Below are 25281 nucleotides of genomic sequence, written 5' to 3'. Positions count from 1 at the left end.
CTGGAAGGTGTCCTGTAAGCGTACTGCCACACCATACCTAAATCCTATTTACTGTACAGCGCTGCGTAATATGCTGGCGCTACATAAATACTGTTTAATAATAAAAATGCTGTCATATGACTTTTCATGAGGCTGTGCTAGAAATGGCTTGAACACATGGTAAGGTACGGAGCGTCGAAGGGAGTAGTTTGTAGTTGTGAGGGGCTGTGAAAAATATGGCAATACCAATTCTACAAAGAGTTGTATTATTACTATTTAATCTGCAGCATATGTAAATTTAAAAAAAAAAATAACAGATTATGAAAACAGTTGGCAAACATGTACATGATAATACTGCTCTGCTGCTTAAAGGGATATATTTAGTGCTGCGTGATGACAAGGTCTCATTAAGGAGCAATGCCACTTATGTGCAAATCTTACCTTGTACATTTGCTACACAAGCCATTCTGTAATTCAGGATAAGTGTTCTCCCCAGTCCCTTTAAGCCAGGCACACCATTCAGCACTTTTCAGTAGCCACCCTTCTGTTTTTGGGTAGTTACTTAAAAGTTGGGTGACAATACAGGTGCAAATCAATCACCTACAACATCTTTCCTGTCCTGCCTATTCTCCATGGGGAGAATATGGAGGTTGTTAGGAAACACCTTTTGTTTTAACATGAAGAAAGATATAAAATTTTAATATAAACTGGCTAAAAATGTTACTCCCATGTAAAAATGGAAGTTGAGGGTGTTTCCTGGATGTGATTGGCTAACTTCTTTCCTAGTAGTTTTTACCTTAATAGAATGCTAAAACTGACCACATGACTATAGCAAACAGTATTTAGCACATAAAATGTTAAAAGAATTAACATGTAAGGCTATGTACACACGTCAGATGATTCCTGTCCGATTATTGCTTCAGGGGTGGTATAGGACGAGAATCTGAGGCGTGTACAGTGGGCATCCGACGTCGTTCATGGATGCATCCTGGCGGATCCATTAATGATGAATGACTACAAGTGAAGTGGAGTGGAGAGTGAAGCAGGGTGCCACTCGCTCGTTCGTTCGTTCTCCCCACTCCCCTCCCCATAGAGCAGAACGGCTATGTACAGCACTTGTGGAGTCTTTTGTCGTTGGAAAGGATCGTGAAAGATCTTTTCCAGCCAAAAAGTATTACATGTTTACACAGCCTAAACTTCAGTACACTGGGAGATAAGAGCATGCACTAAAAAGTTCTAAAACCTATGCAAAGGGTATGGCCGATATCCAAAACACAAACAGACAAAAAACAAAATTGAAAATGTACTCTACAATAAAAGCTTGCAGACATTCAATTTTCATTCTCCCTTACTCACAGCACAGTGAATGGTCATTCAAATCATGTGTGCAGCCAGTCATAGATATTACCAAAACATGTTCAATCTAAGCATTTTAGGGATTGATATAAGCAACGCTTCAGAGACCAAATGCTCCTTCATCAGGTGGATGAGAGGGCATGGCTCAATGGTCTACACAAAATTATTTCACGGTCTGGAATTCTGTAGTCTCTCCCATCTAGTCTAGGTTTAGCCAACAATACATTAGCTAATACTTACTCTGGTCGGCAGATCACCAGGTCTCCCTTGTTGGTACCATATGCTAATCCAAGTCCGGGCTCAGGCAGCCACCGAGCCGAGTTGATGCTGACGTGTCGCCTTTGGTCAGCAGGCATCGGGTACAGCACGTTAAAGACACGCTAAAGTTAAAAAAACAAGAGTAATTCAAAATTAAGTAAAATAAATTTTTCAATGATTCAAAAATAAGAACAAGTTTTACACTATAGCCACATGTAACATACACCAGATGTTTTATATTCTACAGCCCAGACACTGGAAAAAGAAGAAAGAGCTGCCATTGGCATCCACATCCCATCCATCATGTATCCAGTGTATAAGAAAATGAGTCAACATGTAACGATAAACTGTAAAAGCAACTGGACATTCACACTAACTTTTTTTTTTTTTTATTCTAAAATGTCCTTCTGACTTACCTATTTAAAAAAACAAAAAAAACAAAAAAAAAAACAAATTGCCATGGATAATCCACTTCTTTACTCATTTTAAAAGCCATGGCAATCGATGAATCTTCAAAATTTGACAAACTTTGGGTGATTTAGAGGTGGCACAGTGACTGGCATAGATAACTACAACACACAAAGTAGGACCAGACATGCTGATGATTCTTTAGCTACCAAGGCAAAGAAAATGAAGATAGAAATCACAGCCTGCAGGAAATGGAATTATTATTCATTTTTTGCCTTGTGCTATGCAAGTAGATTTTTTTTAGCCTTTTTTATAGTAATATAGTTGCTTAAAATATACTAAAGAAAATGGCAGCAGGAATCCCCCAGTTATTAACGGTACTTTGCAGATACATGGGGAAAGGTGTCCAATATAGGGACAATTTAACTACCTCACAATCTGAAACAGTTAAAGACAGAAATAAAATGTGTGGAATCTATTTTTTGCTCTGTGAAATAAATGTGGACATTTCCTAAACTAATTCCTGGCCTTAGTCTAGAGGGATTAGGACACATGTGGATTATTAGGTCTAGAGCTGCTATGTCTCACTAGTCTGGACTTATCTGCAGTACAATTGCACACAATGTGACACTGACAGATAAGACATGAAGACTTCATGAAGAAGAATCAATAGGATGTCCAGAGCAAGTGGGTGGAAGCAGATGTAATGAATGCCTTAATGTCAAAAGGCTTAACCCCAAAATACCAGTCTCTCATCCTATAGGTTGCTCTATGTATGTGCAATGCTATCAGAACTATTCCAGGAAAAATGCAAAATGAGCTTTCCATCAGCCCCACAGCAGATTTCTCCAAGCTTCTGAAGCACTAGAAGAAAAGAATGTTTTTCTAGTGAGTTGCTATAGTGTCTAGTTAAATTGACTTGAGGCATTTGAACACCTTCAATAGTTATGTCACTAGCTGTGCCTCAAAGGAGCTCACAATCTAATGTCCGTAGCATAGTCATATGTCATTATTACAGTCTAAGGTAAATTTTTTGGGGAAGCCAATTAACCTAACTGCATGTTTTTGGAAGAAACCGGATTACCTGGAGGAAACCCATACGAACAGGGGGAGAACCTGCAAACTCCATGCAGATAGTGTCCTGGCCGAGATTCGAACCTGGGACCCAGCGCTGCAAAGGCCAGACTGCTAACCTCTGAGCCTCTTTCGAGATATTCTTATAAGGATCCACCCTGACATAGCATTGCCCAAGGAAAAAAAACATTCCAAAACTTCCCAGGTACACCAATCAGGTAAACATTAAGGCTACTTACACACTTGCAATTATTCTCATCCAATAATCGGCTCAGGGCCGATATTGGACGAAAATCTGGTGTGTGTACAGTGCTCGTCGTCCATTGTCCTGGCGGATCCACAGACGATGGACAACGAGCTATCGTAATGGAAGTGAAGGGGAGAGAGCACAGTAAGGTGCCGCGTAGTTCTTCCCCTCTCCATAGAGGGGAACAGTGCTGTATGTACAGCACACGTTCATGCATCATGCAGTCGTTTGTCATTGGAGAGGATCGTGAAATATCCTTTCCAACGACAATTATTGCACATGGGTATGTAGCCTTAGTAACAAATACAATTTTAAGACAAAAGATACTGTACATTGTTTTAATGGAACACGAGTCATCACAGATGTCCACTGGTATTTTTAATGTAAGATGTAAAGTTTTCCTCTGTAGTTTGTGTTTATTGTAGTTTCTTAGACTGGTCATTAAGCTCAGGAGTCTGTCTGCTTTCAGCGTTTAACCTCTGCTCCTGCCTCGTGTACATTTGCCCCCAGTGAGTTTTTCAGGCTCATGATGTTGATAAAAGCTCATTTATGCAACCTGTGTGGAGGCTGCATGTGTCATAATTACTAAGAAAGCCGATTCTAATCATATGACAGCGTTTTATACAAAATTGATTAAGACTGGATCTTAGAAGAGTCAGCGGTGCTGCCTGTGCAATATATTATTCTCTGAACCCCTGCCACCATCCATTCTGCAATATCTCCTCCTTGCAAGTGTCATTTGTGAAACCTTCCATCAAGTCCTGCAGCGTTGCCTTAAAAATCTCTTTCCTGGCGGCGCTATGATCATGGCTCTCATATCCTAGACCTGTGCCCTGCAGCGCCAATTGCTTCCTAAGCTTTTCACCCATATACAAAACCTCAAACTCACCCTAACCATCCCAGTGGAAGCAGTTTCCATGGTACTAGAACCAGGATGCAAACAGCTTCCTGTAATTAGAGCGCTGACCTGCCAACCATGACCAGCTAGCTGGATCCTTAACGGCATAAATTCAGCTCAATTACCTGTTGGGTTAGCTGCCAATCATTCTGCCCTCCAATATTAAGTGACCATTAGGCAAAAAAAGTAAGGACTTAAAGATTCGCAACAAAAACAATGGAGAGACAAATTTTTCTCCAGTATATTGAAAATTAATGTTTTACTTTGGAGAAGGCAATTCTGTGTTCACTGGAAGTACTACTGAAAAGCAAAAGCATTTTTTGCCACGACTCATTTTCAGTAAGGTCTTTAAATAAGAATGTATGTAATGTTGAAAGGAAATATAAAGAGATTTTGTATAAAAGTTATTTAATATGAGCAGAAGAAAAAACGATATTTTTGAGCCAAAAGGTTGCATGCTATATACATATGTGAAAACAAGGTCATCTCTAGCCTTCCAATAATAGGAATTTTGTACTTTTTCAGCCATTAGGGGACACAGTAAGTTTTTAAGGGGAATGAAAAGCATTCCAACTAATGGGTGATCAAAAGAAAATAAACCCCCAGGAAGTAATAGTTGAGTTTATCACCGCAAAATCATTCTGGGACATTACTACATGAGTTTAGGTAAGATCATTTTTTTTTTTGATCAGTAAAAAATATATATAGGAAGAGGAAGGTAGGATAGATAGGTCTTGGTGTCAATGTGCATATCAGGTCTAGGTTTTCCACCTGTAAATCATCACTGGCCTCCCTCTGCCCTGTTACTGTGGACGAAGTCTTAACTCTTCTCTCATCATCTCCGTCTACTACATGTCCACTTGACTAATAATAATAATAATAATATTATGGCAAGGTACTCAAGGCAGCATGAAGTGGTAGGCTCAACTGGATCATCCTTTTTATAAGATCACCATTCGTGGTGGATAGCTGTGCAGAGCAGGTGGCACACGGAAGGAGTCTTTGGTTGGAGTTGTGGCAAATCCATACCAACCTTGGAGTAGCATATTTGGAACAATTTGGAACCCATGCTGACATATTCCCTTTGGCTAAGTACACACATTAGATTTTTGTCGTTGGGAACAATGCAGAGAACGAGTGAGCGCCACCTGCTGCGCTCTCCACCCTTTACTTGCATTAAGGTTGTTCATGGATCTATTAGTAGGACCTCTGTACACATCAGATTTTCTTCAGAGACAACAACTGCGGCCCGTCTTGGCCGAGAATCATCTGACGTGTACTTTTAATTTTATGGTAGGAGAGGACAAGCTGAGATGAAGACAGCAGACCGGGGGTGGGAGTTAGTACAGCCACATATTGCTGGACAGCAGGAACACCAGGGGGTAAACATTTTTAAAGCTGTAACCGCCCAGATCCCTAGCTTGGGTACAAAGGACACATTAAATTTTTCATATGATTCAATGCAAAATTCGTAGCAGGCAAAATGGAGCCGCAAGGATATGATTTTCTGCGCTGGCTCTTTAGCCAACATTGACTCATACATTAATTGTTTGATTGTATATTAATGGTCAGGCCAAAAAAAGTCATGTAAACAAAAGCCTAGAACAAACAATAGGACTTGGTATTTGGTGTAAAGGTTTATTGTTCCCAAAAGTAATTTTTTAAGATTACTTGAGGGGCAAGGGCTGCAGGAAGACTAGGAATGCTACAGTCTCTTTTGTGTCTGTGGATGAGCATGGCCTTAAGCCCCCCTGCTGTGGACTTGTCTTGGCAACAATGATCTCAAAATAAAGAAAAGGATAAACTGAATATGGAGGAGCAAAGAGGTAGAGGTTGGCATGTGTACAAATCCCTATACAAGTACTGCCAGCCCGCGTGTTCTAAGTTACTGGACTACCCCCGCCTGCATGCCAATTTATTTCTAGCATCTCAGTGGAGGTCTGAAACCATCACGGCTATGCACAAACTAATGGGCTTTGGGGAATCTCACATACGCCAACAGGCAGCAGGGCGCGAAGACTCTGCATTTAAAACCAGGAGGCAGTATGAACAGACTGAAAGTGGCAATCAAGAGTGCACGAAGCACCAGATGATCATCCGCTACAAAAATCTGCGACTTTACATTACAAATTCAAACCCAAGTTTTTTTTCCCAATCCTCTCTGGGGAACATGACCGCTGAAATCAGACATTTTCCTTATAGCTAACACAGATTAACAATACATTTTATAGGAGATTTGTCATATTAAAAATAAATTTAAAAATTCATTTATCAAAAAAAAAATAATTTGAAGATGATGTGATTTTTAATACTTTAACAGAACTGCAGAATGGCCAATAGACAAAATCCCCATTTTTTGAAAACATCAAAGAAAAGAGAGTAGGTTTTGGGATTTGTAAGGCTAAAATAATATATAATAATTTGGCCCTAAATGTCCCAAAACCTACTCTCTTTTCTTTACTGAACTCTAAATATGCAACTCAAAAACATGCAAGCCAAGCGGGCTGCTATTTTCAACCTCCTGAAAATGATGGTTACCTTGCCATTTCTGGTTTCAGTACCGCCTGAATATTGTGCATAATACAACTTGGCGGTTGTTTCACAGTATTGCAGCCAGACAGAAAAGCAAGTAATGTTTTCAGAAGTCCGTTATGGAAGGCTTAAGGTTCCTTACATGACACAATAGGGCTATTTTAATTTCTTTGCTGATAGACCTTTAGCATCATGTAGCTGTCTTCTTCTCAGGCTGACTGTCCCTGGCCCACCCGTCTTATTCATTGGATTTCAGTCATTTCAATTGTGGCGATTCACCATCACATGTGGATGCTACCTAGGGCTGTCTGAATGGCGGGGTGCTGTGATCTTTACTAGAAGTTATGCACAGCACTTCGCATTATGAAGAGATATAGAAACAAAGTATTGAAAGAGCTCTAAAGTATGAAACAGAAACAAACTTAAGAAGTGAAGATAGAAGGAATTCACGGAGGAAAAATACAAGCATAAAAATCTTAAACTTTAAAAAACGAATTTACTATACTTGCTATCTACAGTTGCTACCTCGCCACACAACCAATACTTTCAACAATAAAACGCAAACTGTGCTCCAAAGAGGAACACATGAACTCACTCTCATGGATGTCTCTCCTCCATGTGGTTTCTGCAGCCGGAAGACCTGAGCCACCATGTGTTCCGTGGAAGGATGCAGCAGGATTCTGCGTGAGGCCAGGCCAACCATAACGTACCGGCCCATTGGGGACAAACTGACTGAGATGGCATTGGGACCTGCACAGAAAGGATGAAGTCAAACATTTCATACCCAAGTACATTTCTTCTTGTACATAAGGGGAACACCTACTACTGTTTATCTATAGAGTTAAGTAATGTAAATGATTAGTGATGCAAAAATGTCTATAGTTTGCATCTAAAGGAGGGGTGAAGAGACACAGATTTAGCAAGCCACCAACTAGGTAGGATGTCAGCCAATATTCCAGCCCAACCTCTTATTTGTTCTAGAAATACTAGTCAAGTAAAGATGCATTACCATGTTTACCAGGTTTGTTGGGAAAATGATCATGGCTCTATGGAAGAATAAATTGTTTGAAGCTACAGTTGTGTTTTAATGTTGGCTTTTGTGTCCCAGTAATACCGATCATGGATACAGTTGGGGGCAACCTCCCCAGTGAGGACACAAATGACAACGCAACAGAGACTATAAAACATTATAAAAAGAGAAAACCTTTTGGATAAAATTTATTTTGGATTTTAATATTTCTGGATAACTTTGTATCAGCAAAACCAGACACTACTTTTTCTATCCGTTAGGTCCATTAACAAAAGTCTGAGAAGGCCCTACCAACTTTGGAAGAGATGTACATCAAGTGTTGCTATAGAATTCGGTCAGTTTGAAGAATGCAGTGCACTACAGTCTGACAGAATAAAAGAAGGAATCTCCTTGTTCCTGGACACAATGTTTCTTCTATCACTCAGAGTGTGGTCAGAGTGCAAAATGATCTGTTAAGTTCCAGATGAAATCTTACCAAAACGCTTGGTGAAGAGGATTTCGCCTAGGTTGTGTGGAGCCAAAGAGTAGACAGCCAATATGCCTTCATCTGGAAATCCTCTCTGGCTGCTTGGGATGAAGGCTGCAAGGAGCTGCCCGTCAGCAGAGATGTCACAACTGGCATCATTATAAATCTTGCAGTTCTGAACAAGCACATTAGCCGTAGCTGAAGAAAGGTCAGAAAGAAATGCTTGTAAATTGAAAGTAACAGAAAGGCAAACGAGTTTAAAGAAAACAACCAAAAGTCTAAGCATAAGTCACTTACCGTTACTGATCTCTGGCAAGTCATATTTAGTGAAGTCCCACCACTGCAATCTATAGGTTGTGTTTGCAATATTACTGGCCACAGCAGACTGTCCATCACCAATTACTGCACCTGTGGAAGAAGCAAAACACTCATTTCACATGGGATATACAAGTACTTTATTTTACCGATGTGAAAATACTACATCATAAATTTTAATTCTTTTGAGCTCAAACAGTACATTAGATCAAAACTACTGACCTGGGTAGCAGATCTGAGATCATTTAAATGAGAAAGGGCAAGTGTAAGGGCACAGTTGGCTCATTGGCTTGCCTTTGCTGTGCTAGGTCTCAGGTTCGAATCTCAGCCAGGACTCTCAAAGGAGTTTGTATGTTCTACCCGTGTTTGTATGGTTTCTCTCCAGGTACTCTGGTTTCCTTCCACATCCCAAAAACAAGGAGTTGGGTTAATTGGGTTCCTCTCCATAGACTGTGTTCATGTCATAGGACTATGGTAAGGACATTAGATTGTGAACCTCTTTGAAAGACAGTTAGTGATTTTATGAGCTTTGTAAAGTGCTGAATAATATGTGGGGGCTACATTAAAAAAATATGACCTGGACACGGGTAGACTAGTTCCTAGAGTTCACTTTCAGGCGAGCACCTTTAATCCAGCAGGGTCTGGGTGCAGCACTGTTGTACAGCTGTCAGAAGTGATGGACATCTAGATAGCTGCTAAAGGGGAAGCCGGCTCTTAATCTATATAGAACATTCATTAACAAAATGTGCAATTTTATGCTGGCAAAATAATTTGTGAATCTTCAAAATAGCAGGAGGTCCATTTTCCTGGGACAGTAGCACATAAAAGAGATTATCTTGGGCTGGCCCACACAATTTTTGTTCAGCAGTGTCCAATCACCTTGTAGATGGTAGAATAACAAAGGGTGATGAAGTGCAAGAAGAGCAGGAACCGGGCGCAAAGCCAAAAACGCAATACCGCTTGCAGGTATTTTCAGTCCCCAGGCGCAGACTACAGAAGCAGCATGCAAAAAGAAAGATTACACTTCCCCCCCATTTTCGGGAAAAGCTGACACATTTATGCAGCGTGAGGAGGCCAGCATGAACACAGCTTGTGGATACTGTAGAAGTGTCCTCACTGGTCAAAAAAGAAAAAAAAAAAACTTTGCAAAAGGTATGAAGGCTTGAAAGTTTACTATTTATGACCAACCTAAAGCTATACTCAAGGTCAGGGTTTGTCAGCCACGGTTCTGCAAACAATGAGCCCCTCAGGTAATTTACGTGACGCCAATATTTATTTTTTCATTATCTGTAAGAGTGAAGTTCTTCCCTTTGGTCAGTAATGTAAGATGAATTATTCCCATTGACTACCACACTAATGTACTGTGAACTGTGGATATTGGTATTATTGTCAGGGGATTCTTAAGACCTGAAAGTTATGCCCTTGGCAGATATTAAAGATACATAATAATGCAACTCTGTAGCAATTAATATATAATTACAATTTTTTTTTTTTAATGTACCTGAATTTACACTGGTATCAGCCCCCCTGATTGTGAGGGCAAACGCCATTAAGTATGTGCTTACAAGAAGGAAAATGCAAATACAGAAAAGTTATTCATTATTCTGCTTCTCCTGCCACTGTCCAGTCGCAGGCTGGGATGGGTTCAGAAATACTTAGGCTCCAAAGTGGTCTGGGGCATCTAGCATCACAAAAACGCCAACCTGTGAAAATCTCTGCTGAATATTGCAGCAAAGGTTGGTTTTGTTTTTTTAATCTTTTATGGGATGATTTATTTTTATTATTGTTGGCAGAAATTCTGATACAAGCAGAATACTTATCCAGTAATATCGAGAGCCTAAAGGGATAGAAAAGTTACTTTTTACTGTTCTACATTTCTATCAGAGGCTATGTCATGAGATAAAAGACCCTGCGCCGCTTACTCAGGACTTTCATGCCCTGAAAACTCTGAAAGGGAACAGACAGGGAGACAGAGGGGTCACTGGAACATGTCTCAGCCAGCCGATCACGCTGAGGCCCTGGAGGCTGCACACTCCAAAAGCTGCCTAATGGCAAGGAAGGGGGTGATTGCAAGCAGACAAGGGCTTCTAATGGAGGTCCCATTAGGCTGCCTTCACACTCAGCCAATGCATAACTGTCCCCATGAGGCTGATGGCTCATTAGGGAAACTCATTTGCAGTGTCTCCATCTAGACAAAAGGTGGACGCTCAATATGGAGACACTTAATGCAGAGAGTTTCTGATGCTGGTGGCCTTTCATTTAAGAGAGTAAACTAATTAATGTCCCAGTTTTATCTACAGAGCTGAACAGGAGAAGAAGAGGTCACTTCTGGGTCATTGCGTTTCGCTAGAAACAGCTTCTGCCAATTGATCTGCAAAGACTTACAACCAATAATGAACAGGTAATATTAAAATATAAAACTGCAATTTACCAGTAACATAATAAATACACATCATAGAGTTTTATAAAGAGAGACAGCTGCCTATACAGCATCAATTGGATATGTTGATTGCTCTTAGGAGGGTGTAACATTTACAAAGTAAATCAATCGACTGATCAATGTTATAAAGATGATTAGCAGGCTGACACAATCAATTGTAATAGAAACTGTTGGAAATCAAAGCCGATGCACATACAGGATTGATTTGCAAAGATTTACAGCCAATAATAAACAAGTAATGATATTTTAAATGTAAAACTGCAATTTAGTATTATTAAAAGTAAAAACAAATTCCACATGATTTGTATGTGCTTACAATTTTGTACAAGCTTTAACTTTTTTAGTTAGAAAAGTAGAAAAGAAAACCCCATCTCCATCTTTTTTTCTTTCCTCTGCATTTATAGTTGAAAAGTTGTTTCAAATCTTTGGTTTTCATTAAAAATGATTCCTATTGATTCTGCCATGAAGGTGTTTTGGCACCCCCTGTCATAGGGTGGCAAAGCTTTGTTCTTATGTACCAACTATTCTACTGTGTTGACATGAGTTTCCAGTGCAGCAGTAAGTCATTGCAGCACAAGGAAATATATTTAATATATACACACAGTCTCCGAGTTAAAGGAAATCTGGCATAAGGAGGACTCCTAGATACGAACCGGCTCCCCTGCTTGTTTGTGTGCAGGACAAAGGCTTGATGGGGGGAGGGGCGGTTCGCATTACTTGCAGAAGAAGTCTTTTGCTGTTCTGCAACCTCTTGTAAGACCAAGAAACTCTGCAGTTTCTTTTTGCATATCAAAGCACAGCTTGCTCCAGAACCAAATGAATGTCCACGCTCCATAAAGTTTTTTTTTTTTTTCTTTGTTTGTAAATAACTCACAGTGAGGATTTTATAAAGTAACTGACACCACACAGCCTAATAATATGTTGGGACAAACATCCTTTCTTTATTCAAATATTGTACCTGTTCCGACTTACATACAAATTCAACTTAGGAACAAATCTTCAGTCCCTATCTTGTATTGTTCTCTGACTGTGGATCCAGGGAAGATCTGATTGCCTCATGGAATCAGGAAAGATTTTTTTCCCCTTTTGGAAGGATATTGTACCAGGGTTTTTTTTTTTTTTACTTCCTCTGGACCAACTATGTCTTACAGGGTTTTATATCTGGGATATGTTTATTTCCCTAGTGGTTGAACTTGATGGACTTTTGATGTCTTTTTTCAACCTAATCTACTATGTAACCCAGAGATTGTGTGTGTCTGTGTGTGTGTGTGTGTGTGTGTGTGTGTGTGTGTGTGTGTGTGTGTGTGTGTGTGTGTATGCACACACATACACATTTTAAAATGACCAAGAGAGTCAACATTGACATGTCTGCCACCCAGCAATACAAAGACTTGCGGTCTGTTTCATCTCAGCAGCCTACTTGTGGCCCGCGCTACCGATTACCAGGCCAGGTTTCCCTCCACCTCTGCATGGCCTTGTGGCAGCGTTATTTTTCTTAAGTTTACACATTACTGACTTTGAGTCTAATTATCTTGCTAATAAGCTGAATGTCTCACACGCCCCCACCCTGCCTAGCTGTCTGCAACCTCTAGTCAGTGAAGGAATTGGTCAGCTCTGTGTTAAAGGCCTGCCAAACCCAGAGATTTAATGACGCTGGACACGAGTATTGAAGAAAAGCTCCTAATTAACCGCAGACTGGTTACTGTATGAAGTTCTTCCCAGTCTGCTACAGTCACAAAACAAATCAGTTACCACACATCTGTCTCAAACTTTTCAGAGAAAGATCAGGCAACTATAGACTTTTTTCACAACAAAACTTTTTTTTATTTATGTATGGAGTGAGAAAGGATAAGCAATCAGTAGGGTTTATATTGCTATCTAGGTGGGAAGAGTTGCCTTATTTATTTGTCCTAGTACCCATTGTTACTTGCATGCACAAACATTGAATTTCTGCTGCTAGAAGTGATCTCCCGTGATCATTTCCAGTGACAGATAAACAAGTGAGCAGTGTACACACAGCACCGATCTGTTCTATGGAGAGGGGAGTAAAAGAGTGGCACACCGCGGGGCTCTCCTCCATAGTAGTGAACAGTGATTGTTTCTGATCAGTCCTTCATTTGGTACCTCTTATCTAATATGTTGATATATCAGGAGATTATATGTCTAGTATTGTGGTCACCAACCCCAATGTATTGAATAGGGTGAACCTTTTACCTTTATTTCCCTGCGTGGAACCTTCTACACGATTGTACAATTTATTAAGCACTGTCTCTTAAACATGTATGAATGTATTACATATCACATTGCCAAAAACTTTTCTTTGCCTTTTTTTTGTAGGAACAAATTTACCACCCACAACCATGGAATAGAGAACACGTTTTCTGCAGTTCTTTACTGCAATGTTTAAAAAGAATGGAAGAACTGGAGCACAAAGGGCTTTCCAACTCATTCCAAAGGTGCTCAAGTAGGGTCAAGTTCGGATCTCTGTGCAAGACATAATCACACAACACCAAACTATGACTTTATGGAGCCAGATTTCTGCACAGGGGCATCACTCATGATGGAGAAAGGGAACAGTTGCTTAAAAACTTCCATAATATGCAGCAATTACAATATCCTTTACTGGAAACACTATATTGTAATCACCAAGGAGTGTCAAGTTTTGTAAATTCAGGAGTTGTGATGGCCAGGAGTAAAAAAAACATTGACCATATACTGCCATTCTAGATGCTCTCCGAAACATTTGACCGAAAAAAAACAAAAAGCATTGAAGCAAGGATGCATTTGGAGAACAGTAATTCAGTTGCTGATAACTACAACAAGCAGTCTAAATGAATAAACTTGTCTATAATATGTTTTGATTAGTTTCCTACTCTGATACATGAGCTCTTTACCCATTGTATGAGAGTAAAACATGAATCTCCTTATTTTATCATGTGTGTTCCGAGCCGGGATTGTAGCTTAATTTCTGAACCTGATAGGTTAATGAGTAAACAGATGCTCTCTGGGTTGGAAAGAGTAAGGGGGAGCCAGGCTCGCTTTCTTTACAAACGCTTGCTGACCCAGCACTGACAAGCACTACAGACGTGACATTTCAGAAAGATTCCGAAGCTGACGGCTCATCTGTAGGGAAATTCATTTCTAAATTATCCTCCAAAAATAATTCTGCGGCTGATTTAACGCTCAATCGAGTATTAAATGGCAGGAAGGATCAGGAAAATGAGCCCCCAGCAGCAAAGAAAAATGGGAGAGGGAAAAAAAGGACTCCGATATTAAGGTGCAGTGAGGCAGCTGTATACCAGTTCACTGTACATGTGCAATTATTTTAGTATCTGTAACAGTAAGGTGGGACATTACAAGAGGCTTAAATCTGAAAACCCATTATTGAATTTTGCTTGAATTTATACAATAACTCAACAAGAATAAGAAATTCAGGGTACCAGCTATAATCCTATTTTGGTCAGAAAACTCTCCGTCGTGCACCTCTCTAAGAGCAGGTGTAGGCTGACAATTAGGAAGTTGCCCAAACCTCAAGTGCACTAAGCTGCAAACCCTACTTAAGAGTTCATTGCCCCTTTAATGTACAGGACGATTATTGAAAATACTTGGTCCTGAAACTGATACTAACAAGGTAACTTTTAAAGCTGCACATTGGCATATTTTTAGTTTTGGAGAACCCTGATAATGGCAGGCACCGCTTTAATATAGGTTGGTAAGAAAGGGACAAAAGCCTTCATAATCTAGGAAGCCAAGCATTTAAAATTTGATTATCTGGGTATTTGGAACTTACCATCTTCCTCAAAATCCACTAGAAAAATGAGCAGGAATGCTTTTGGAGTCAGAGCTACTTTTTCAAGGACCCCACAAATGTATAATAAATGTATATTGATTTTTTCTACACAGCTGGCATAAGTACCTAAGATTTTAGCTTGAAACTTCTTAAAATGGAAGTGAAAGAAAGCAGGAGAATGCTAGTTTATCACTATTTTATTCTCCAAGTTTGTGCACTCAAAGCCTAAAATCTTTGTGGAATAACTCACTCCTATCCTAGACCAGGCAGCCTTGTCAAAATTAAGTTAGATCTACAAATGAGTTTCGGGGAGAGGGGGACCTGACCTTGCTGTCTGACTGGGGTGTCTTTATAACAAAACAAAGTGAAACAGAACTACAAATCCTTTCAAAGGTAAAACAGTTTACGTGTTTGTTGTCCGTTTTACTTTAACTCTTTTAACAACAAAAAGTACAAATGTCTGCAGAAAATCTTTTAGCAGCTTAAAAGTGAAATGCTGAAGGGTTCAAAACAGGTGACATAAGGACATTTTGCTACAGCTCCTAACCACAGCAGCAGTGAAAACACATCTTTATTCCAAGGATGGCGCAGCTTTAATCGCTGTTAATTCCCAGCAGAATAAAGCCAGGTAACTATGGAAACAGGATGGGTATAAAACGGAGGGTGGGGGATTCTAGCAACTAGGGTGCAAGCTTTGCACACACTTCATAAAGGGCACAGGACAGCAAAAGGCAAAGTCCTGCTCGTGTTGAGCTTTCACCGATAGCATGCAGCTGTCTGGGGCTCCGGAGTTGTTATGGAAACCAAATCACTGGCTTGCTCTCTCTCGTTAGAGCGAGAGGTAATTGGGTTAATTATCCCCTCACGGAAAGGTTTCCTGATGCACCTATATGAGGGGGTCATTGGAATAAGTGAGGCGGCAACAGCTGCACACGCGCCATGCAGTTTTGAATCCCTTTAGAGAAATACCTTGAGGAATCCCCAGACAACGGGAAGCCAAGGGAATTCAATGAATGGGAGGTATGAGGGAAACTCGCAAACAAACAACAAAATAAAAACATACTGAGATTTCACACTTCTAAATATTTAAATATCAGGATTTGTAAAAGAAGAAAAGGATATAACCTTGTAGTCCATTAGCTTGCAGAATGGATGAAGCTATTAAAGCAGAACTAAAGTTCCACTTTAAAAACTTGCGTCAGGCAGGTATTTATTGCAGAAAGGCGATATCTATTCTGCAAACGCATTCTTACCTGCCCGAATGCTCACTTCAGCAGTCACAATCGCGATACCCAGCACATACTGGCTTCCCCTGCCGTCTCCCGACTTAATGAGCATTACATCATACTGGGCCAGCTAACCAAGATGGCCAAAGATCGCAACAAGGAAGAGAAGGAAAAAGATGGGTGCAGCCATCAAGACAGGCAGTGTTCTCCCCCCAGCCCCTTTTAGCCGGGCGCACCACCCGACACTTTTCAGTAACGAGGTGGCTGTTTTTGGATGGTTACTGAAGAGTTGGGTCACAAATACAGGGGCTGCCACCCGCCTTCAATTTCTTCCCACCCGGCTCAAAAAAAATGTGTGGGTTGAACAGAATAGTAGAACACAGTTTCATTCCACTTTAAAGTAACCTTCAGCTCTAGTACAGGGATGTTACAGATCTTCACTGAAGTGCAGCTTGTCACTTCAAACAAGTTGCTAGGTTTCACCAAGCTACAGCAGTACTTGAAACTTTTTTAAAGCTTGACGAAGCCTTAAAGCACCCTGCTTAAAGTGACAGCTAGGATATTGGGGTATTCAAAATAGGCAACATGATATGAAAAGGGCTGGATTGGCCTCTACAAGTACAAATTTAAACTATTTTAATTTCAGTTATCACATGATCAGACACCACTCTGGTTCATGGTCATGTGATTACTGCCTTAATATTTGCCCTTCAGGTCTGGCCTAAGTAAAAACTATGAACTCCGTGATGTTGCTGGGATTTTATCTCACAAAACCTAATTGACAGACATAAACAAGTCAGCCACTGGAGAAAGAGGCTACAGGCCTAAATATATGTAATGCAGTAACAGAAATATAACAGTGCTATCATGTAAATGTTAATGGAAATCTTCTGTAAACATTACAATAAATGTACCTGTTTATTGCATCAGAAAACTCTCTCTACAAGTACATAAGTAAGAATACAAGGTGATGACAGCAACCAACCAGACTTCCTTGTTCATGTTAGAGCATCATCATACATGTGTCGCAAGGATCTTTGTATTAACACAACACACTGATTCTAGCAATGGCACCTCCAAAGCATTACCCAACACACATGCCTTGCTGCACACCATAATGAATGACAGCACGCTACACTACATGTGCTGTGGTGTGCCAATTTGGAAAATTGATTTCCACTGCCTGGGTGGAGGCCTGGCAGCTCATGCATTTGAAAAAGCAGCCTTAGCACACAATTGTGTTAACATGAAACACCAGGAAAGCAAAGTGTGAATGACCCTTTAAGCAAAGAGGTACAGGGTTAATATATAAATAAAGCAATTTTTTCCTTTTAACAAATTTCACCAGATGCCTAAGTTCTTTACCATGTTAAAACAATGCCCTTACCTGCCAGAACTCTGTTTACAGAGGAGTGCGTGGCAAGTCCTGGTTGACCCCGCTCGTGAAAAATTCCAGCATATGGAAGGTATTCAGGCAGTAGAAATCTCCTGCAATGAAAGGGGATGACAAATACAGTGTAAGTCATTAAAATGAGGGAGAACAAAACATTGGCAGAGTAAGGAAGTGCTTGTGGTGATCACAGACAAAGCACAGCGCAGAGAAGTGACAGGAAGACAGATCTGAGAAGTTTGATGAAGACAGGTGGAACATGGAGACAGAATCTCACAGAAGGAGCTAAAAATGAAAAGCTCTGACAGATGCGTTAGAAGGCGAATGATTGTCTCACCTGGGAACAAAGCGACCCAGTGAAGGAGCAGACATGCGGGCATTTCGAGGGGTCCTGTGCCGAGATCGATCCCCATTATCCCTGAAAGGTAGAAAGAAGAATTGCATGAGTGTTAGCCACCAGACATGAGGGAAAAACTCTGTTATCATATTTGATGTTACAGCTGAACACTAGGCAGATATAAAGACACAAAATGGTGTAATCATTTATAAATCAATACATATTTTATTTTAACAAATGAAAGCAGTGCAAGTACCGTATTTTAACTAGTTATCAGTCTCTTGCAGCCCCTGTACAGTAGGGTGGGAAAAAAGGAAGCTATGTATACAGTATACTGCCCAGAAATGGTGAACCCAATTAAAAGGGGTTGGGGAGAACACTGAATCAGTTCCTGTGTTGACAAATGTGCACTAAAATACTCTTTAAAGCAGTGGTCCCCGAACCCCCGGTGCTGGTCTGTGGCTGATGGGCTGCGAGTGACAGGAGGCACCGGCGGCCCTCCTTGTACTGCTCTGGAGCTGGTGGTGGTGGGGGCAGGGGTGTCTCTCTTCGCATGCTTACACGGGAGCTGCTGGGAGTGGCGGAGCAATGTATGTGGGGCTTGCACTTCATCGTTACCGGCCAGCTTTCTTACGCTGCTCAAGCTGTCCTCCAGCCGGCGTGCTGACAGGAAGAGGAGCTGCTTGGGGCAGCAGAGTGGTGTAGGCTTTACATGTCCTGGGCCGTGGCAGAATTTTGTGCTGTGTTGCCGGGCCCCGCTAATGGAAAGGTTGGGGACCACTGCTTTAAAGTATATTTTACTGCAAATGCAGGTTTGATAAACATTTGCACAAATAGCAATACACATAAAATTGCTGTCTATTTATTCCACAGGTTACCTGCTTTCAAAATATAATTTTGAAGGTTATAAATATTCTTCAGGACAAAAACATCACTTTCTGTACATTCTATAATGATGAAGAACAAGATGGAGATGGAGCAAATGATGATCCAAACCATTCTCCTCAATGAAAGTGGTTTATTTAGCTATAGTAAACTAGGATAAAGAAATAAAAATGGAACCTAATGCTTTACAAAAGAAAACATGATACAGTCAATATCACGGATATTCCACAGGAGGCCCATGAAATTCAGTCAGATTGTTTATTATTAGCCGGGTAAAGATTTCTCCAACTTAATACAGATATAAATGCTAAATAAATTACAATTAGTCTGCTAGAGCATTGTGTAAGCAAATGCCAATTTTCAATAAAATGTTGCTCATTTGAACTTTTGTTAGCTATCGGTTTAGCTGATTTTTAGGCAGCCACTTCCTATCTACAGTCCAATGATTGTGCAAAGGCAAGTGAAAAATTATTTAATGTATTGGTAAATAAATAAATATGTTGCGTCCCCTCAGAATGATTTTATTCTTTATTGCAATGGAATCCAAAACTTGGGTTCATCCATGGAAACCAAGAAAAAGATTTTAAAAAGTTCTTTTAAAAACCTTTTCTTTATCCTTCGTTGAGGTACACAAGAAATTGTTATCTTTGGGACATCCAAAAAAAGCGAACACGGTTGAGAAACAGCAACAAAACTAACAAACCCGGCATAGTATGGGGTCTGTTTGCAGCTCAAAAGGACTGCCTGAAGGTCTTCACACCTGAAATTGACTTCAGCTGAAGTCTAAGATTCCAACTAGAACCTGGAGAATGAAGAACTCAGAAAAGAAGAGATGGTGGACTTATATGTTGGATCAGTCCTGCAGATTGTCGGAAACATCTGGAGTCACAAAAAGGGAATCAGCCGTGGCTGAAAGGAATAACCTTGAAGCTCATGGAGCATCCAAATAGGTGACCTTTCAGGTGTACAGGTGCCAGAGTCATGTGTGAATGATGGCTTGAATAAATGAAAAAGCCAAAATGAGGTTCTAAGCCTGAGCACCGCTTTTTTCCTTATAGAAGACCAAAACTGATTCCTTAGGAAAGTGCCACCATAAACTCCCAGTATAAAGGTTGAGACACACCAGATGAAGACAGCTTTCAAAATAGACTTGAGTGGAAGTAGGAATCAAAATCTGGACTTCAAAAGCCATATAATTTATGCCGTTAAAGTCAGTGATCACAAGGCAGGATGAAAAATCCATCCATGAGACAGAAGGTCCTAGTAGAGCTAAAGCACCATCTGACATATCAAGCATCTCCTACCATCGAGTCAAGGAGAATTTCCAAAGAAACAAAAGTTAAATCAACAGGCCAGGCATAATGATACATTTTGTCTCTAGAGGTATTTGCTTATAACCAACAGAGCTGCCAAATTATTACTGGAATGAAAGTTGAGGGTTTGTAGGATTCCCTCACATCTAGCAGCAGGCAATTTTTCCTAACCATGTGACAGACAGGTAACAAAGCTCAAGATATGTGGCAAGCCTTTAGGTACCTACATGACTCATAGAGCTGCTAATATTAAGGGTTTGACAACTGGAGGAGACCAGGTCAATGTAGTTGGGTAGCAGAAATGCTTCACTAAAAATTTCACTAAGCTGCAAAATGATCTTTGTGCTGACAGGCAGGAAAGAGAACAGAATGCACATGCCTAAAATTGCATCCCACAATTTTCATCAGGGTTCAGTCTTTTAGCTTTAAACCTTTCAGCAGTAGAAGGCTGTACAATTATTGTAAACGTTTCAGCCCATCTCTGGACTTTCTACGTGTTCTGTGGTTAAGATAACCCAAGCAGGACCTGGAAGGGACCTGTATACAAAGCCCAGCACCCGAGGGCACTTCTAGGTGGTCCTCTGCATATTCTGTCCAACAGGGTCTGGAGTCAATTCTCTTTATGGCAGCAGGCTTCCATAGGGTTATCCTGAGCTGCCCTGTCTGGATTGCCTGTCCTTCAAGAGACTCAAGAGGAAAGCAATAATTTTCAGTCTGAACCCAGACAATCTATGCTTCTATAGGCAAAGATGAAGAGGGTGGGAGGGGGCCAGATTTTATTTTTTTTTAATCAGCGTACCATTAAAATAATTCTTTGTTCTTGATGTTTCTTGGCTGTTTGGTTCTTCTGAATAGCAGATTGCAGTCTTTCGGGAATTAAGTATTTATCGACACAGTAAAAACTACAAAAACCTATTTCTGCTCACAATGAATCTGCAGGTGCACAGACACAAGGATGATACTTCCCGCCACGCTGTAAAGAGCAAGCAGCAAATAGGAGCTGCTGAGTGAAAAGAAAGGACTCTTCCAAAACTGTGTCAGCACCCTGCAGCCTACATATCAAAGGCACATCTCTGATAGTGCCCCCTGCGATGTTCAGACAGCTGCAAGAACTTGCTGCCACCATTCATACTCAAGAAATGCACACTATGCAAAAATCCACCTGCATGCATATAGAGGGCCACAGAGCAAATGCAAAATGCAAAAGAAAACAGCCAACGACTGAGCATATGTTATGGGGTTCAAAACATTTGCTAGGTTTTTATTGATCTCTATAGCTACCAACTCTAAAAGACTTCCTTTTGCTTCCAGGGTCCAGGGAAGTAAAGTGAATTAAGGAAATCACAAGAATTTTTTCTGAACCAGGAGTCCCTATTGCATGTTTTACCCGTTGCTATTGTTCCAGTGACAACCATAACATACTTTAACCCCTGTGAAAATAGCTAGCAGAGAAAGAAAAGGTAAATCTGCATACCTGAACAAAAACTGTGGTAAAAGCCCAACAGATTTCTAAACCTTATTTTCATTTTATCCAATACTAGGTTAAAAAATCATGCTTTGATTTGGGGAAAAAAAAAAAAAAAAAAAAAACTGCAAATGACCAAATACATTTCTTATGATTAAAGACAACCATCATATATATTAACTCATTTGATTCACTTCTAGTATTATCAGTAGACTTCCTTCCACACAGCAGGATGGGAGAGGCGAGGGGTAAGGAAGCGGGACGAGAGAGGTGAGGCGAGGGGTAAGGAGGTGAGGCGAGGGGTAAGGAAGCAGGACGAGAGAGGTGAGGCGAGGGGTAAGAAAGCAGGAAGAGAGAGGTGAGGCGAGGGGTAAGGAAGCAGGATGGGAAAGTTTAGTGGTAAGGGAGTAGTTAGGAAGTAAGAATTAGGACAAGCAAGGTGAGGAGCAATGAAGTTGGATGGGAGCAGTAAGGAAAAATGTGGTAGGATGGAACCATTAAGGAGTAAAAGCGAAGAAAAGGAATGTTAGGGAGTAATTAGGTAGGATGGGAGCAGTGCGGAGTAATCATTCAGGATGAGAGAGGTGAGGAGTAATCAAGAAGGATTGGGGAGGGTGAGGGAAATTAGGCAATGTAGAAAAGGTGAGGAGCTGTGGGAACTGAAAAAACAATGGGAGAATTAATGGGGTGACACCATCCCCCACTTGCGGGGGAATGGAAATTAAATGTAAATTTTCAGCAGGAAAAAAAAAAAAGGTGATAAGGAGTTTTAACGAACTGTAGATTTGCTTGCCCTATAAATCTCTGTATGCCATAGCTCGGCACAGATACCTGACCATAAAAGCTTCCTGGCTTCTCAGAATATAGAAAAGACCAACCGGCACTCAGTAATGGACACTCTGCCAGCCTTCAAGAATGAGCGATAAAGGTATTAAATCTTTGTCATGTTTGGAGCACAAACAAAATAAATAAAAAGCTTTTCTTTCACGTTCATAGAAATGTGAACTGGCACTGGATATGAGGAAACACTCCAGGATAAAGGAATTTGATTATTTCACGTGTCCCTATTATATCAGGATTACAGATTACATGAGAGGAAACGCATGCTGAGGGTTGAATATATAAATAAAAAATATCCTGTGAACTCATTTGTTGAGCGAGAATTTCAATGGCCCCACAGAATTTCTATTAGCCTACAATCCATTGAATCCATGAATAACTGAGCTGGATTGAGGTTAAGACCTTTGTCCTTGTTATGACAACACCATAGGAAAAATCACAGTGTATGTAGGCGGAGTAGTGATTGGAAATGTGGTTTAAAGAACTAAAGTTCCACTTTGTGACCAGTCAGGGCTGTACTGCAGAAAAGGACAAGCCATGTCCCTTCTGCAATAAGCTGTGTCATGAACACAAAATACACAAAAGGAGACTTACTCAAATTCCTCAAATTCAAGGTCACCAGCTTCTACAGTGCTTTGGCCCTCGCTAGAGGAAGGGGCCGACGCAGAAGACCTTAGGCGGTTCTGCTGGTAGCGCATAGAGCGCTGTCGGATGCTATCCCTCCGAGATAGGTACTGGATCATTCTTTGTGCGTAATAAGCAGCTGGAGACAACCTGCAGATACCAAGAGACAATTATGAGTTTCTGCTGTTAATCAATATTAACAAAAAGAAAATACATCAAAGACAAAGGATAATCCAAACTATATTTATGCTTTTTACAGATAAAAGGCTTTTTGAAGAATTCTGGTTATTCAGGATAACTGTCTAGGCAGCACTTTTTGTATTGACTGTGGAAAAAAACAATATCCTGGTAAGTTCAAGGGAGCTAATGATGAGGTATTGAAACAGGTAAAACCAAGGCCAACACACAACTCCGTCTGTCTGAAAGTTTTATTTTGGAACTAACAAGATCATGGTCTTCCTCTCCTCAAAGTGAAAATGTTTGGTTTGGTGAAAAAAAAGTGGGAGAAAATCGGGTACCCGGAAGAAACCCACGCAAACACAGGGAGAACCTGCAAGCGCCATGTAGATAGTCTCCTGGCCGAGATTCAAACCTGGGACCTAGCACTGCAAAGGCCAGAATGCTAACCTCTGACCCCCCTTGCTGCTAATTCCCATCAGTTCCAGGCTACTGTTTTAAGGGAGAGTCCCATTATTTTTCTAGGGTCCCATGGTGTGGGCATATTGGCATATATCAGCATTGTAGGGAGTGCTATGTGCTTGTGATCCTGCTTCCAGGACTTTTGCAAATAGATGTAATCAATTAGTGCTCTTAAGTAAAAGGAAATACAACTTACCTGGCCGGGTCAGGATAAATGGGGTGCTCTCGGGAACCAGTGCCATCATAGCGAGACAGGGAGATTAGCGAGGACTCCAGAAGCCTCCTAATATGAAAGATATATAAAAAAAAGTCACATTAACCTATAGATTCAACTAATCTTACGTAAACCAGTTACAAGAGAAAGAAAGCATCCACAATGGTACCAACAGAAAAGTCTCTTTTAATCAGTGCCATTGACCAGCAACTCAAACAGGCTTATGCCAATACCAAAATAATAAATAAATTATGTTCGGGATGTTTTTTTCAATCTTGCCCCTTAACAAGCACAACAAAATTTCATGATAGTTCATTCTTAATGGAACAGACAGAGGAACTGTGGAAAGCACAATCGCAGAGAACTGCAGAGTGCTTTAATGACTGCACACTGGGGGTGGAAGACGTAGGTATCAGACAGCAATACCTCATCACCAATATATGTACCGATGGCAACCAAGAAACTAGGCTTTCGTAAAACCGAAATATACAATAGCAGTCTACAACTGTCTCCCAGCAATAAATTATATTATAGTGTTTTTTTTTTTTGTTTTTTTTTTGTTTTGTTTTTTTAAGAGCAAAACTTTTGTGCATTTAAGATCTGGTAGCCAGAAGTCTTCAAGTCACTTGGTTCAGGGTAGCACATGAATGAAAAGGTTTTACATTCCTTCATCCAGGACAGTACGTGGCTCTGATTCAATTAGGGCTTACTCGCCAAAGTGTTACTCTTTATGACCAATTCCTGTTAAGGTGAACTTATAGCTGAGGATGAATTACTCCTCCATACCTTTGCAACTACAGAGAGCTCAGCAGGGGCCCCCTTTTTTTTTTTTTTTTTTAGAGCAAAATGAGCTTTAAAATGTGTTGCTTTGTAACAACACAATATGCAGACACTACATAATATGCAGACTTCAGCAGTTAGCTTTAAAATAAGCCTTCTCTGAGGTCTGTAGTCGTTAGGGTATGGTGTTAATGTCCATTTATTGGGCACAGGTACCTAAGTGACTTGCAATAAAACAATGAATGCGGCATTACCATTAATCCTGCACTTTTGTGGAGGATCCTCTTCTCTACTGAAATTATTTACTTTGGATTTTTGCTGCACATATTAGGCTTCTTTAGCTGTGTATTCAAAGGTGCAGACCTTCAAATAGAGCCTAAGAATGGGTACACACATGCAATAATTGTCGTTTGAAAGATTCTTTTACGATCCTTTCCAACGACAAAGACTGAACGTTGCATGAAGGTGCGCTGTACATACAGCACCGTTCTGCTCTATGGAGAGGGGAGGAGGGAGAACAATGGAGCGACACCCTGCTGCACTCTCTGCCCTTCATTTCCATTACGATTGCTCGTGGATCCGCCAGGATGCATCTATAAACGACGAGTGCCATACACACACCAGATTCCCGAACGATATCAGCCCTGAGGTGATTATCGGACGAGAACCATCTGACGTGTGTACATAGCCTTACTGGCTGATGGAACTTTCCGCATCATCAAGCCCTTTCCTTCCCACCCCATACTGTTCCTGGCCCTTTCATTTACTAGATTTC

General features: G+C 40.6%; 1 protein-coding gene across 5 annotated transcripts in view; it reads right to left on the bottom strand.

The window, feature by feature from the left end:
• Positions 1–25281, bottom strand: part of AMBRA1 (autophagy and beclin 1 regulator 1) — a 74145-nt gene that overhangs the window by 12027 nt on the left and 36837 nt on the right. For all 5 annotated transcript variants that reach the window (XM_072422030.1, XM_072422029.1, XM_072422031.1 and 2 more), the window contains exons 8-15: positions 23709–23795; positions 22844–23023; positions 17747–17827; positions 17407–17507; positions 8546–8656; positions 8258–8446; positions 7348–7502; positions 1576–1715 (exon numbers count right to left, since the gene is read on the bottom strand). In XM_072422030.1, the coding sequence (XP_072278131.1) occupies positions 1576–1715; positions 7348–7502; positions 8258–8446; positions 8546–8656; positions 17407–17507; positions 17747–17827; positions 22844–23023; positions 23709–23795 (1044 nt within the window). The remainder of the gene's footprint in view (positions 1–1575; positions 1716–7347; positions 7503–8257; positions 8447–8545; positions 8657–17406; positions 17508–17746; positions 17828–22843; positions 23024–23708; positions 23796–25281) is intronic.

The sequence above is a fragment of the Pyxicephalus adspersus genome, chromosome 9 (assembly GCF_032062135.1).
Source record: "Pyxicephalus adspersus chromosome 9, UCB_Pads_2.0, whole genome shotgun sequence".
NCBI lineage: Eukaryota > Metazoa > Chordata > Amphibia > Anura > Pyxicephalidae > Pyxicephalus > Pyxicephalus adspersus.
Note: the sequence above shows the minus strand (reverse complement) of the source record. Positions and strands in the feature narration are given on the sequence as shown.